General features: G+C 48.3%; 1 protein-coding gene across 43 annotated transcripts in view; it reads left to right on the top strand.

The window, feature by feature from the left end:
• Nucleotides 1-10,571, top strand: part of Magi1 (membrane associated guanylate kinase, WW and PDZ domain containing 1) — a 353,668-nt gene extending 343,097 nt beyond the window's left edge. For 23 of the 43 annotated variants that reach the window (XM_087181668.1, XM_087181653.1, XM_087181652.1 and 20 more), the window contains 5 exons: nt 541-634; nt 754-814; nt 1,864-2,007; nt 4,301-4,439; nt 8,210-10,571. In XM_087181668.1, the coding sequence (XP_087037794.1) occupies nt 541-634; nt 754-814; nt 1,864-2,007; nt 4,301-4,439; nt 8,210-8,751 (980 nt within the window). In that variant the 3' untranslated portion in view covers nt 8,752-10,571. The other 20 variants (XM_087181679.1, XM_087181681.1, XM_087181680.1 and 17 more) reach the window with 7 other exon arrangements.
• The last annotated feature ends 5,262 nt before the right edge of the window (nt 10,572-15,833 follow it).

The raw sequence follows: 15,833 nt of genomic DNA, 5'->3' as shown, positions 1-15,833 counted from the left end.
GTTAATCTGTTGTGAGTGATACCAGGTGAGATCTGCCAGGAGCTCTGTGTGTTCACTTGTGCCTCATTAAAAGCAGTGGAGAAGAAAGTGGGTGATGTTGTGTGTTTTTAATGAGATGCTAGCACACTTCTGACACTAGCGTGGTGTTCACATGAGGAAATCCAGCACTGAACACTGCTGATCGGTTGCAGGAAGTGTTAGTGGAAGAGACATCTACTGTAAAACCCTGCAATGACTCCAGTGTGGTGCCCTGCAGGGTGGCGGGCAGGAGCAGGACCCAGCTGTGCTGGCTGTAATTCTAGAGCAGCGTGGTCTCTGGCAAACTCTGCTCCCTTCGTGGGAATGTCTACCGGGGAGGCGGTTAGGGGCATTCGTAGCCCGCATCAGAGAAGACAAGTGGTTCGTGAACCACGGGGTTTATGGGAATTCGGGTGTAACAGTGAGCAGTCGGCATTCTTTGGTAGATCTGGCGCTTCTGTGCGCCTCCCTGTTGAAGGATTCTCCACTGCGGCCTTCACTTCCTTATGTTCGCTCCTGCAGAGTCCTCCAATGCCACCTTGTTGACCAACGCGGAGAAGATCGCCACCATCACCAGCACACACAGTCCTGCTCAGCAGGGGCCCCAGGAGCCCAGGTCAGCTGCGGCTTTGGTTCTCTGAGGTTGGAGGGGGCGACTCTCCGTGTGACCGCAGACGTCTCTGACTCTCCCAGTACCCTTTGGGTTGCTGTCATGTTCCTTTCTCTCTTTGGCAGGAATACCACCAAACCAAAGCCAGAATCTCAGTTTGAGTTCAAAGCAGCCCAGGCCACACAGGTGAGGGGCATTTCCCTTCTTCTTTTTATCTTTTTTGTGTACTTTGTGCATTTCCTTCCATTTTTCTGAGGCTAGTTCAAGATAGATTTTTAAAAGACATCCTTAAATAATATTTTGTGCAGTGATTTACCAATTGTGTACTCACATTTAATTGTCTAGGAAATGACATTTTATTTTACTGCCTTTGAAAAGTATTCCTAGATATCTGTGTCTAGGGTAAAAACAAAATGAAGTGTATCACAAGGATCAGTAAGCTAAGCAGATAATGTCTATCTACTTATAGTTTTCAAAAATGTATTTCTGCCGAGTGTGGTGGCACATGTTTATAATCCCAGCTCTCAGGAGGCTGAAGCAGGAGGATCGCATAGTGAGTTCAAGGCCAGCCTGGCCTACATAGTGAAACTCAGTCTCAAAAAACCAAAAAAATAAAAATTTGTTTCTGCCAAGAAAATACCTCTTTTGATAAGGTCTTCCTCAGGCTTGTGAATTTCAGGTGAGACACAGAAGAACTTGCCCTCGGGATAGCAATAGAGGTGCACAAGTGATAGAAAGTGAAACAAATCTGGGAAATACTAGGTGACGCAAAGTTAAATAAGTTACTGTCCTATTCAGCTCCTTGGAGCCCTTGGTACCCACTCATGTTCCCCACACATGGCATGGGAGCCATTCCCAGACTGCAGAGCCTGTGTGGCACCCTAGGGCGGCGCTGCCAGCGTCTAACAGGCTTGGTGAGGAAGCACAAGGCTCAGCAGCAACCGAGTGGCGTCCTGCCAGTGCCAGCCACCTCGCCCGGTGCAGATGCAGCCCGAGTGAATGCTCACACGGGCGTGGACAGGCGCGCTTGTGAACATTTTCAGGCTCTAGCTCCCCCGCTGCTGAGATAACAGACTGATGAGGATGATTAATAAATGAGTTAGGGTCACCAAGGGTGGTGGAGAATGTACCTTTTGGCCAAATTACTGTCACAGAGAATGTTTGGGAAGAGGTGAAGAAAAACGTGTGTGGACATAAATTCTCCTAGAATTCTTGCATTTAAATTCTTTAAACAGGAGCAAGATTTTTACACTGTGGAACTGGAAAGAGGAGCCAAGGGGTTTGGCTTTAGTCTTCGAGGAGGTCGAGAGTACAACATGGACCTGTATGTTCTGCGTTTGGCAGAGGACGGGCCTGCAGAAAGGTGTGGAAAGATGAGGGTGAGTCTGAAAAGGAGGCGGGGTAGATGGAAGCAGGCCACCTGCAGCAGCTCCTCGGCGCATGGCCGGGACATTCGTGTCCGTGAGGTTACACTTTCTACGGGGTTTGAAGAGATCCCGCCCTGCCCTACTATATGTCTCCTCCTAAAGGATTGTCAGCTGTGGCTACTCAATTTGGGTGGATCTTTGAAAAGATTAAAATTACTAGCAAATGTCTCAAAAGTAGTGTTCTCTGAATGCCCTTTCCTTAGTTCTTGTGATTGCTTGAAGCAGGCATCGCTTCACAGGAATCCCTAGGTACTCAGGATGTTCAGGCAGCAGGAAACCCTGGTGCCTGTAGATTCTGGGCGTGGGCTCTGTTCGTGCTCCTGCTGGTCATCAGCCGTCTTCCCTAGGGTACACAGCAAGTTGACCCTGTTTCTCAACAAAAGGACAGCACCTTCACAGCTTCTATACCCAGAGTTCTGTTTTAAATACACCAATGCCAGAAGTTTGGCCTGCTCTGTTGAGCTGTGTAGTACCTGTTGCCATGAATGAATGTGTCATTCTCCTGAGCAAATTGGATGATTAGGAACGATAAATTGTCTCCTCATCATCGATGAGTCACCTAGACTGAGATACATGCATAGGAAGCCATTTGCAACCAGTTAAAAGAAAGTCAGGTCAAGAAAGGAAGAAAAGTGAATTAAATTGGGCTTGAGCAGAAAGAAGAAAACACTGACCAAGCATAAGGAAGTCAGTATTGTATTTGTACTTAAGGCACAATTTTGATCTTTAAGTTTCTTCAGACTGAATTTTTAACAGTGTTTTTCTTAATTGAGGAAGGACAAGTAGAGCATGTTTCAGACATTAAGCAGTGAAAAGCTGTGTACACATATAAAAATACAACTGCCAGGATCCAACAGTATACCAGTTTCTTGTGTGCCCTGTCGTTTTGCATATACATGGGGAATACATTCAGTGATAGATACATATATTGGGATATGCGTTCCCTGGTCTTGAATCGTTCTTAAAAGTTTCCAATCGATTGGAATGCCACGATCATAGGTTACATAATGGTGCACAGCCCACAGGAGACCCTGACCTGGGTGATCCTGCCGCACAGCAGGTGTGGGTGTAGCTTCGGCCCCTTCTGCAGATGCGGAAGTGGATCCAGGAAGTTGAAGGACCTAAGCTGACAAGAGCTAAGATTCATGTTCACAGACTCCAAAGCCAGTACCTTTCCTCTTCGTGCTTCTGGAACATACACTCCATTGAGCAGCAGCAGTCTGGCCTGTTCTGTTCATTCCCTCTTGTCCAGCGCCTACCGCAGTGGCTGAGCCAGTAAGTGCCATGCTCACTGTGAGCCCAGACTGGTCTCCTGAAGGTGCGCCTGGGGGAGGGTTACATAGGGCTCGTTTGTGTGGTGGTCCGTTGGCTGGAGCCTCGCTCTGGCCTTTCTGTGAGGCTCCCTGATAGTGTTAGTTTTTGTCATAGGACAGAATACCTGAGAAAGTGAACTTTACAGGAAGAAAGATTTATTTTGAATCATAGTTTCAGAGGTTTCAGCCCATAGTCTGTTGGCTCCCTTGTTTGGGGACCTGTGGTGAGCGAACGCCCTGGGGGAGTGTGTGGAAGGGCAGAGCTGCCCACACCATGGCAGCTGGGACACAAGAGAGAAGGTGGCTGGGGCCCCAGGATCCTCTTTAGGACCCCGTCCCCAAGACCTGACTTCTCCTCTGGGCCCCGCATCCTAACGCTTCCCCCACCTGCCACGGCACCATGGGCTGGGACCAAGCATGCAACACAACTTTCAGCCGTGGCAGGACGCTGTGACACACATCAGAGAGCACGTGAGGGCAGGTGGCAGAAGCCCACGCTGTCTCGTCACCTAGTCCTCGAGCTGACGTCCGAGGACGCTGACCATATTCTGTGAAGGCCTAGAAGGGATTCGCAGGCTCCAGGCCACAGCCAGAGATGATGCCCAGCCGCGACTCCGGGAGGGGGGACCCCCCAAGGGTCTGATGCAGCCCCCTTCGGCCACAGCTCGCATCCCCTCCTGGCTTAGCTTTCTCCCTTTGGTGCTTAATGTTATTTAGCAGATGTGTATTTTTCCAATTTTCTTACTACTTGTGTTTCCCTCATTATAATCCAGTCTCTGTGAGGACAAGGATTTCACTTTGTATTTTTCACTGCTGCACCCTAAGCAATAAGAAATCCTCTGGAATGTGCTTAATAAATATTTGGTGAGTGAGTCAGTGAAAAAGGGCCTCCAGAGCTGTGACCGTCCTTCTGTTCTCTCTTGCCCTGGCAGATTGGTGATGAAATTCTAGAGATCAATGGTGAGACCACCAAAAACATGAAGCATTCTCGGGCCATAGAACTGATTAAGAGTGGTGGCCGCAGAGTTCGTCTGTTTCTCAGGCGGGGCGACGGCTCGGTCCCGGAATATGGTGGGTCAAACTTTGAAAACATTCCTTCCTTCCCTGGCATGACCCCGTGAATTGTCTCCAGACGGCAGCAGAAAAGTCCTCTTGTTTCCCCTGATCACCAGTGTCTTACCAGCCGCTCGCACCATGTGATTACTTGCCTCGCTTGTTCTGAATCTCTACACATTTCATCCTTTTGCTTGCTCACGTGGACTGGGGCATGGCCTAAAGGAGGCCCTGACAGCCCCTTTCTGATAATCAGAGAGAAGGAGTTGTCCAGTCCGACCAGGAGTGGAGGGATGTTTGAACTGTGCCAAACTGTTTCTCAGACCAATTGTTAGCACAAATGACTATATACTCCTTTGAAGAAGCAGGAAAGCAGGTTTCCTGAGTGATATGTTGAGGCACAATATATTCTTTTTCTTTTTTGGTTACTTGATATCTTTATTTAAGAGGTGTGAAATCTCAAGATGATTTGGGGCTTGCTCGCCCCTGTATGCTCTGGATACAGTGATTCTCCAGCCCTTACCGGTCTCTTGCTGCAGTCAGACCACCTAAGCCCACTACTATCAAACAGACAAACCAAAACTGCTGATATATTAGCCATATAGATTCCCAGTGCTCACCATGAGGGAAACGTGTTACTATACCTTTCCTATGAGGGAAGCCAGGTTATACATAGAATTCCTTTGTCATCTCTTTAGGTATGACTTGAGTAGACAGATATGATCTTTACATAGCTTAGTGTTCTGATGGCAATCTATTGTATATTGTAATAATCATGTCCTATTAAGATTCTTGTTTAAAATAAAAATGAAAAAAGGAAACTATGCCCTAGATATAGGGCTTTTTTTTCCCCGACCAAAGGTCTACAAAAGTTTCTATAGAAACTGTGATTGAATGGCCCCCATATACATTGGTCCCCTTTATTAGGGATTTATCTGTTAACACTCTCTTTTCTGAAAGTCATTCTGCACAATTCCCAGTTGCATTTTAGACTTGAGTTGCTTAATGCAGCTGCAGCTCAAGGAAAATAGCTCCTTTGAAAGGCAGCCTTCCAGGTGTTAGACATGGGTTCAGGTGCACAGGATGAGGGTCCAGGAAAGGGGGGAGAGGGTCTCAGATTAGATGCTGCAGATGTGGCCACCCAGGAACAAAAGCGACAGCGCGAGGCTGCCCACCTGCGCACTGTGCTCAGCTCCGACCGCCAGGTGTGCCGCTGCCCCTGAAAGTGTAACTATGTCTCCCTGTGCTGTCTTCCCTACGCTTCTGTCGGACGTGATGTTCCGTTTGAGTCTTCATCAGTAACCTGTGCACCTTCTCCAAACCTGTGTCTGTTGCACTGAGGATGAAAATCCAACACTAACAAATGTTCTTTGGGCTAAAAATAAAGAGCATTCACATGGTTTTCCAAGAAGGGGTGACATGCCAGGGTTGCTCTGCTGTATGTTTCCTGTGTCCTTTGGACTAAATCTCTAACTCCGTTGATTAGAGTCACAGATGGGTTACACTATGTTAAGTTCCAATATTTTTCTGACTTGACTGGAACCTGCTTCTCTGTGAGGCTATTTTTGTAATAGTTTTGTACTTAGTCTAACTGCGATGGGGGTGCGGGGGGTGTTCTTTGTGTTTATTCTTAATGCTCTCCTATGCCAGCCTGTCATTGTTCCAGTTGTTTGAAAAAAACACAAAACAAAACAGGACGCATCCGTAGTCTGGGTCCTCAAGTCACCTACACTGTCTGAAAACGCCATTCCCATCACGGTCTCTGCAGCCTTATTTATAGAGTGTTGCCTTAGGCTGTCTGACTGGACAAATAAACTCGCTTTGCCCTATGTTAACAAATGCAGATTTTATTTTTTTTCTTCTTTGTTATAGGGAATCTAAATGTTCAACTTTTTCTCTTTCTCTCTCTTTCTCTCTGACTGTTCTTGGTGCTGGGCCCTCCCTTCTACAGCGATGATCCCTCCTAACATCGCTGCATGTATGAGAAGTGAAAAGCTCGGGGAGGCTTGCTTCTACCTTATGGGCCATAATCAAACTACGGTTTGTAGCTCAATCAATACTAGGTGTTTCTGTGCTGTGGCCTAACTTCCTCATTGCTTCTGCTTAGCTCTATTTTGATACGTTTGCCAATTCATTCTGAGCACCCTGCGGTCTTTGAATTGTAAGTACACCACTGACATTGTGGAAGTGTTGCTCTCCCTTGTGGTATACGTAAGAATTCCAGGCTAGGTTTCCAATAGTGATCTAAGGACCTTCCCTCACCCAAAAGTCAGAGTTTGTCTCCATCCTAGAAAGAGTAAACCTTACATCACAGAGCTCACCTATGTACGTAGAACTTGTAGTACATCCCCCAGGGCCAAATCTCGTCCACCGCCTGTTTCTCTTAATAAAGTTTTATTGGCATATAGTCATACTCACATCTTTTATGTGTTGCCTATGGCTTTGCCCTGCAAGGGCAAACAGAGACTGTGTGAACCAAAGTATCTTCTGCCTGGCCTGTTAGAAAAGTTTCGCTGACCTCAGTTCTAAGCTATATCCCTGCCACCCTGCCTGGCTCTGGGAGATCCTTCATGAAACATATTAATTGCTTACCCGTGACCTCGTTGCCTTATGAAAGATCTTTCAAGCACCCCGAGGGCTCTTGCCTTTGTCACGCCAGGCTGCCCTCCACACTGCAGCGTGTCATGTCAGCACCTATGACGTGCTGAGTTTACTTCCAGCAAAACATCTCTACTTTGGAAAGAGCTCTCATGCATTCCAGATGCCCTGAGGCACCTGCAGTGTCATTTCAGATCAGTTCATAATAACAAGTAGAGCTGTCCTGGGAGACCTTGTCTTGATGGTGTAAGAAGCAGCTCATTGACTCCATAGTTCTTAGATCTCATTATGGCTGCCTCATATACCATCTAGGGAAAAGTATCCTTAACCCTAAAGATTGTAAGTGCCCTGTCTTACCTCAGATGTGTACCTAACATGCTTTTTCTCCTCCTTTTTGCTGACCACCAAACTTTGCATTTAAAAACTGTTCCCTTTTTTTTTTTCAATTGACACAGAAGTACCCAAGATAGGTGAATAACACCCACAAAGGTAGAGAGAACACTTTTAAAGACCTTCGGGTATGCGTCGCACTTGTCAGTCAGCATCTGGCCAATGTGTTACTTCCGTAATCCCCTCTGTCCAGCACGCTACTTTTTTTAAATGTAGAACTTGGGCCAGGCTTGCTGGCCAGCCCCTGTAATCTCGGCACTGTGGAGCCTGAGGCAGAGGGATCTCGGCAAGCTCAAGGCCAGCCGGAACTCCATAGTGAGGCTCCCCCCCGCCCCAGCAGACTTTGAGAATGATGAAATACATTAACCCGAGGGTGCGGTGCAGCAGGTTCACCTCGTACGCCCCGCTTGGATCACCACCCTCAGACAGCCCTAGAAACTTGCCTCCTGCCCCTCCAAGTCTGTGCCCTTCCGGGTTAGACCAGTGAGAGCCGGCACCCCGCAGAGGAAGGAACGCTTCTGTGGGCACAGGGACCGCGCTGGCGGGGTGAGGGAGCAGTGCGTGTGGGGGTGCTTGCGGACAGCCTGCGGGTGGGCTTGGGGTCCGTCAGTCCTTCCGTGGTCGCGTGTCGGGCGTGGCGAGCAGCTGGCAGGTGCTAAAAGCCCCGGCCTCTCTGGGCCTGCGCAGTGGGCGCGGCCCCTGGCCCAGGCTCCTGGCTGCGCCCTGGCTGTCGGGCGCCCAGTGCTTGCGGGCGGGCGGGCGCGGGCCGCATACCGAGTGTCCCCTCTGTCTCCCCGCAGACCCCGGCAGCGAGCGCGGCCGCCCCGCCGGGACCCGCGGGGGCCCGCAAGTGAGGCCCGGCCGCCGGCAGCCCCCGCTGGAGCCCGGCCGCGCCCCCGAGCACCGCCAGCCCTCGCAGCACGCGGAGGACGCGCAGGCCGGCGGGGAGCGCAGCAGACCACCCCGCGAGCGCCACACCCGGAACGGGGCCCCGCGCAGGCCCGACGGCGGCCCCGAGTCCCGGCCCCGGCCCCGGCGCCGCTCGCCCGAGGGCCGTGGCGGGGGCTCGCGCAGCGCCGACACCACGCTGGAGCGCAGCGACGGCGCCAGGCCCGCGGGCTCCCCGGAGCGGCGGCGCTCCCTGGAGCGGCCCCCGGGGCCCCGCGCGCCCGAGCGCAGGGCCAAGTCCTCCGAGCGCCGGCGGGAGCGCTCCCTGGAGCGGAGGGGCCGCGAGGACCGGGCCGAGCCCCGCGAGCGCGAGCGGAACCCCCCGGAGCGGGAGCGGGAGCGGGAGCCGCGCCGGAGACCCTACCGCGAATGTAGCACCGACCTCAGCATCTGAGCCGGCCGCCGACCCGGACCTCCAGACCCGGACCTCCCCGACCGAGCGGCCGAGATCAGCGAGCTCTTTCCCCGAGGAAGCGCCCACGCCGCTGTCCCTGCTGGGGACCGACGCGTTATGCATCTGAAATCTCACGAGAAAAACAATATGGAAAGTGTTGTGCCTGATGTATAATATTAAAGAAAGTATTTTTAAATGCATACCTTTTTTGGAAGTTATTTGCCAAATACTGGCCTAAAGGGATATACATTTTGTTTTTAAGTAACCGGCAGCATTGTTAAGAAGTCGTCCCCTTTTTTGGACAATCTTTTCCCTCCTGGTGAAATGGGGCTGTTGCTGGTCATTTTCTCAAAGTAAGGGAAATTATTTTGTTTAAGTAACTTGATGTGGACTGTTATGTAGTGATGTAGTGTTATTCTGTAGACAGGAAGGCTTTTTCTTAAAAGCCAAGAGCAGGAAGGCAAGCTTCTGTTTGTAAAAACTGAGGACCTTTTGGCATGAACAGGGTCGCCAGTGATCCTGAAATTAAGCAAACTGTATGAGGAGACTACTGTTGCAAATGAAGGATATTTATAGCTAAACTGCACAGCACAAAGGAAGTTATGTCCCTGAGTTATAGTTGGTTCAAGACAGCTTGTCCCCTCCCTGCCCAGGAGGGCACGGACACAGGAGGCCGGCCATCACTAGCCAGGTGCACTGCGCCCTGATTGCAGGTGCTTAGCATTCCCAGTCTGGGTCAGATCTCACGAATGCAGCGCTCTGCAGCTCTGCTCAGCTACTAGAAGGGACGGACAGCAACACCTGTGTCCTGCTGGCTCTTGTGAGGCGGAACATAGCAGGAAAGCGTGACAGGGTGCTGGGCGTGAAGCAGGCCTGAACGTTCCCAGCCCCAGAGGTGTGCTCTCCTCTAGCACAGGCCCATGGCTGCGGAAAGAGCTTCCCTCAGGAACCTCCTCTCTCCTGATGTTTGCAGAGGTGAGTGCCGGGTCTGCTCATTCCTGGAAGTTTAGGTAGATTGGCGGGGAAGGAAGGACAAGATCCCTAAGGCTCCAGGCCTTGGGAAACCTCTGTGGTCTTGACCCTGTCCTTTGTGTCTGGGCAGCAGAAAAAAACTGAATGGTTTTTCCTTTTAAAGAAGCCCACTCTTTTCTGACCCCTCAGGAGATGGGGCTGGGTTGGAGGCCCAGGGTGTGGTTTAAGTGGATTACTGCCTAGCTGAGCCAAATGTTTGCTTGTTCCTGTGGGACCACTAAGCAAACACTGCTTGCCGTGCGTTGTGCATTTCTATACACTGTTTCACACCTTCCGTACAGACACAAACCTTCGCAAGTCAATCACTGTTGTTCCCATGGTACTGTATTTTTTTTAAAAAGGAAAAAGAAATAAAACCAGCCAATCATTGTGTGTATAGTTAAAAATTGTAATTAATAGAGCCTGTTTAAAAAAAACAACTGTTGCCTTTTTTCTTGTATAAAAGAGAATTTATGAAACAATTTAGCTGTGAGGAATGTGATATGTGTTTATATTTCTGAATATGAGCAAATTGATTTACGGGGATATATTTTAATGTAAACTAAATCAGGTATGTAAAGTTGTTTTAAAAATGGGCGATATATAAGTAATTCTCTACAGCTTTAGTTGGTTTGGTGTCATCTTCCTCCATGGTGAGCCTGCTTGTGAATTACTAAGCACTTGTTCACATTCTCTGTTCTTCACTCGTTTATTTCTTGCAGTGTGCTGTGGACTTAATGCTCTTTCTGTATTGATGAAAAGCAGTATGTGGGCCAATCTTTTTATAAAACACTATGCATATATAAATATTACATTGTTCATAGCTTTATTTGACTTCTGAGTTTATAGATAACATTAGAATAAATAGCTGTGGTTGTGTAGACACTTAAAAAGCAAGTTCCTTTCCTGGGACAGAGACTGTACATTCTGTAACTAAAGAGGGGAAAGAATGAATGCTATTTTTATTATCAGAGTTTTCCATAGAAAGCATACATTGGGGTGGAGTAGTAAGACAAGGAAGAATACAACTAAATAATAGTGTTTTTTCTCCAATTTCCTAAGAGCCAACTTGGAGGTTTTATTTCTAAAACTCCACTGCTAGAATTTTTCTCACTAGTTCTAGCACAATCTGGGATGTAAACAACTGACACTTTCAATTTGGTCCACGGTTTTAACCAAGTGAGATCAAGGTGAGTTTTCAAATGCATCCTGGAGTTAACATTTTGATGTCTCTTTTGTTGTAAGAGGAGATATTTGACATTTCTAACCTGTTCAACCCACTGAGCTTGCCTCAGTTCGTGAGGACCTTCAGTGTGGCAGTTTTTCCTTAATTCCATACATCAGATTTGCTTTGGAAATACTGTACTGTACATGGACTATGCATTAAGCAGAGAAATACAATTTTCTTTAAACTACTATAACCTTAAGTTGGAAACTAATTCTTGCAAGTCTGCTTTCCCTAAGTCCCTCTGCAGGTGAATGCGTTGGTGAGTGATGATGGATAACTAACCCTGACCATTCAGGGATTCCCCTTCCTGCGTTTCACAGTTGATGCCTGAAAGAATGCAAGGGAGTACTCAACGCCCGACCTGTATTTTTAAGTCTCTTTCGTGAAAGATTTTCAATGCATTTTTATTGTAAAAATACATGGAAATGTATGCATTCCATAACCACACCCCTCCTGGATCGATAACTCCCTTGTCTCCACGTCTCAAATACGCTAGGATCAAGTAATCAGTTGAAAGCACCTGATTCCAACTCCGAAATACTCTGCTGCAGAAGACTGAACTGTGCCTTTGCAGTGAAGGCCCTGCAACTCCAGGTATGGGTCAGAGAGCAGCTGCTGCCTCATCCGGGAGCTTGTCAAACACAGACTCTCGGACCCCACTCCACACAGCCCTGCTGAAATAAGAGTTTGATAAGATCCTTGGTTAATCTGTGCACACCTGAACATTTGGGCAGCATAGGACACCGGTAATAAGACACAGTCTGCTGAGCCAAGAGCTTCAGCACTCCCTGACCGTGCAGGACTTGGGGAAGCTCTCAGCCCCTCCCTGCCCTGCCTCATCGGGGGAGAGAGGAGCTGAGGTGCTTAGCACACCTCCGTCCTCAGAAAGGTCTCCAGCAGATGACCCTGAACTTCTTGTTGAGGGTTTTCTGCATAGCGGCAAATAACCTTTTCCTTGCCCTGGTTTATTTTCCAATTAAAAGAAGAAATACATTTTCTCTTAAAATGGAGAAGAAAACCTTTGGTTCTAACTATAAAAATAACAGATAATATGGTTTCTGGTACCTTACAGGTGTAATTATACTCACCATTGTTTCGAAAGATGAAACCAAAATGCTATGCTCAGAAAGTGAGACCACAAAGTCTGACAGCATAATTTTTGAGGAGATGCAGATGCAGACATCTGAGCACCTCTAGAATTCCTACTCCAAGCTTGCAGGAAGGAAAAAGACAGGGCTCAGTTCTCTCCAACACAACGATTTGGGTTGCGTGTGGGAAGTGAGTTGGGCGTTCCGAAGTCTTGGGCCCGTTCCCTCCAAAGGCAGTGCTATGCATCGTGGTCGCAGACATTAGCTGTGCACTGGATCCAAAGCACAGGGCCCTGAGAGTGTGTATTCCAGTGGCGTCGTACTAACTCGCGCTGTGTGGGGAGGACTCGTGTACTGCATGTGCCTTTACTGCACTGAACTGCAAAATGCACTGGAGGTCTCTGCAGGAGCTGAGAGGGCCAAGGCCCACGGTCTGCAGCTCCAGACACCTCCCGGAAAGCCCTGGCCTCTGTGTCCTCCAGGGAACGACTCTCTTCCATCTCTAGAGCCCTGGAGGCGAAGGGGCCGGTGGTGATGCCTTCGTGTGTAGCAGCCGCGGCTTTTTCCCACTGACTCACTCTCTCCGCACGTGCATTGAAGACAAAGCCTGCCACGAACCTGGTGGGCCCAGGAACAACCATTTTGGTGTAGAAAGCTGATGGTTAAAGAATATAAGTACAGTACTTGAAAGCCGTAGCAGAGGCACAGGGCCCTGCGATCGTGGTTAATAGGGGATTTTGGCGAACTGAGGAACCTCACACCTCAACTGAGAGCAGAAGGAAGAACGAGCTGCGGAGGAGCGCGGACAGGCGGAGGCTGGAGGCACAGGCGAGAGCGCGGCCCAGGTTCGGAAGAATGGTGCAGAGGGGTGCGCTCTCAGGGCCTCCGGGGAGGGGGGTGTGTTCGGCCAGGGGGTGGCCAGCGGGCGGAAACCCCGGCAGGCAGCCCAGCCTGAGAGGGGCCAGGCAGCGGCTGCTCCGCCTTCCCCGCAGCGCCCTGCTGTGGGCACTCTGCACTCTGGGAATGGTTTTCTCTCCACCCTAACCAGCACGTGCAGAGCGCTCTGTACCCAGTTTCTTCTGCTGGATAAAGGCAGTAATTTACTATTCTATCTGCTTTTCTTCAGGGTTACAAATGCTCATCTACCATTTTTTTTTCACATCTGAGTATAAAAACGTGCGGTCTTTGGGGGAGGGTTCTGTTAGTTTTGTTTTGCTGTTAACAGCATCTTTCTCAAGGTGCAGAAACCCCTGCCAGCCATCCCCATTGGAGTGTCGAGAGAGACCCACTTCTATGATGCCTCACATTGAAAAGCACTTTTTTTTAAAACTTAGAACACTAATGCATACCTGTAATATAATATAAAAGGTGGCATTCTTCCTTACTGTCAGTCAGTCCCAGGCCAGGGAAGCCACTGCTGTGAACAGCAGGATTCATGGCATTTCTAGTCTTTATCTACATACATGTGAAGGTGTCTGTGTATATAAAGTCTGGTTATTTTTTAAATGGACATCTAGCGCTATTTTGTTAACCACTTCCTTGTATACTGAGGATAGTTTCCACACTGGGCGTGTATGTGTACACAGACACACCCTAACATAAACCCTCAGCCATCTCATCTATTCCCAGGCTCTGTCTTACGTCACCCTCCACCTGGATTTCTGTAGCAGCCAGGGAGATTCTTTTAAAATATCAAGTAAAGGGCCGGGGATTTAGCTCAGTGGTTCCGCCACCTGCCCTGCAAGCAGAAGGGCCCAAGTTCGATCCCCGGTACCAAAAATAAATAAACAAATAAAAAATGCCAAGTAAAGCTCAAGCTCCCTACATGGGCTCAGGGACCCCGTGCACCGTGGCCCCCTTCCGGGCTGACTCTCCCTCCCGCTCTGCTCCAGCCACACCCGGCGCACAGCCAGCCCTGGGGGCCTTGTCCTAGCCGCCCCTGCCCCGCTGCCCCAGAGAGCCATGCCCGGCCCTCATTCCACTCAGCTCTTCGCCCCAATCCCGTTCTTCCAATGCCGCCTGCCCTGCCCAGCCTGCGTGCAACAGCTCCAACTGGGTTCCTCTGATCTGTCTCCCCTGTAGCCCTCTGTACCGCTAGCCAGCGGTAACTGATGTGCTTTCCTATTGTCTCCAGAATTGGCCACCCATTCCCCTTCTCTAAAATCAAGGCCAGTTTGGGGATACACAACCTGTCAGCCACACAGAGCTGTGGACGGAGATGTCTATGTGTCACGGGTTTACTTCTCTGTCATAGTCTTAAGTTGTTAGTAACTTAGAACAAGGAACCCCTTATTTTCAGTTTTCCATGGTTCCTGCAGACATTGTTGCTGGCCTCATGTAGAATGTAAGCTTCTCAAGGCTGGAGTCTTAATGTAAGTTTCCAGAGGGCAAAGATCTTTGTTCTGATCTCCAGTGAATCAGACTCCAGAAACAATGCCTGTCTTATAGTTGGTGATCAGTAAATGTTATTTTCTTTCCTTTTTAATTAAGCTTATTGGTACATTTTAGGTATATAATACGATGACATTCACCATGGGGAATTTGTACCTGTCCATGACGTATCTTGGTTCTTATGTTTCCCATTCCCCTGCCCTCCCATCAAGCCCTCTTCCCCTCCTTATTTATGGAAGCTTTGTTTCCATCTTTTCCTCCTTTTCTCATTTTTTGTCCTTTCCCTTCATTCCTTTCCCCCCAACCCTCTCCCTAGTTCCCCCTCCCATTTGAATATTTTCTTCCAATTTCACAGTGTCTATTGTACATTTTGGTCTTCATTTACACTTTCAGTTTCTCACACCAGAGAAACAATGCAGTATTTACACGTGTGTCCAATTTATCTCACTTAAGAGTATGGCCTCAATGTGCATCCATTTAGCTAGAAATGTCAAGTTTATCTTTATGACTGAGTAGTACTCCATTGTATATAAAAAAAATCTTTATCCAGTCATCCTTTGATGGGCATTTGGGCTGTTTCCAAGACTTAGCTATTACTAACTGTGCCGCTATAAACATATGTGTACATATATCACTGTGGTATCATGCTTTTAATTCTTTGGGGAAGATATCCAGAAGGGGAATAGCTAAGTCAAATGGAACCTCTAGTTCTAGTTTTGAGGAATCTCCACAGTGGTTGCACCAGTCTGCACTCCCACCAGCAGTGGAGAAGGGTTCCTTTCTCCCCACAGCCCCACCAGCATTTGTTATTGGTTGATTTCATGATAGCAGCCATTCTTTCTGGGGTGAGGTGGAATCTCAGCATTGTTTTCATTTGCATCTCACAAAATGACCCAGTGAGTGATGTTGAACATCTTATTCATATATTTATTTGCTGTTTCTACATCTTCATCTGAGAAATGTCTGTTCATTTCAGATGCCCATTTTTCGATTGGGTCTTTAAATCTGGGGGGGTCTGATATTTTTTAGTTCTTTATATAGTCTAGATAGTAGTCCTTTCTCTGAAGATCAGCTGGTAAAAATTTTTTTTCCCACTGTGGGTTCTCTTCACTCTGTTGGTGGTTTCTCGCTGTGCAAAAGCATTTTAATAAGATGAGATCCCATTTATTGATTCTTTGTGATAGTTCCTGTGCAATTGGGGTTTTGTTTATAAAGTCTTTGCCTACACCAATGTCTTTGAGAGTTCTACCTAATCTATCTACCAGCAGATTTAATGTTTCTACTTTAATATTTAGATCTTTGATCCATTTCAATTTTAGTTTAGTGCGTGGTAAAACATATGTGTCTAATTTTAATGTTTAGTA

The sequence above is a fragment of the Heterocephalus glaber genome, unplaced genomic scaffold (genome assembly GCF_053883595.1).
Source record: "Heterocephalus glaber isolate CG9 unplaced genomic scaffold, H.glaber_assembly_v1.0 deba00001472, whole genome shotgun sequence".
NCBI classification, from domain to species: domain Eukaryota; kingdom Metazoa; phylum Chordata; class Mammalia; order Rodentia; family Bathyergidae; genus Heterocephalus; species Heterocephalus glaber.
The sequence above is the reverse complement of the archived record's forward strand: the minus strand, read 5'-3'. Positions and strand labels throughout refer to the sequence as shown.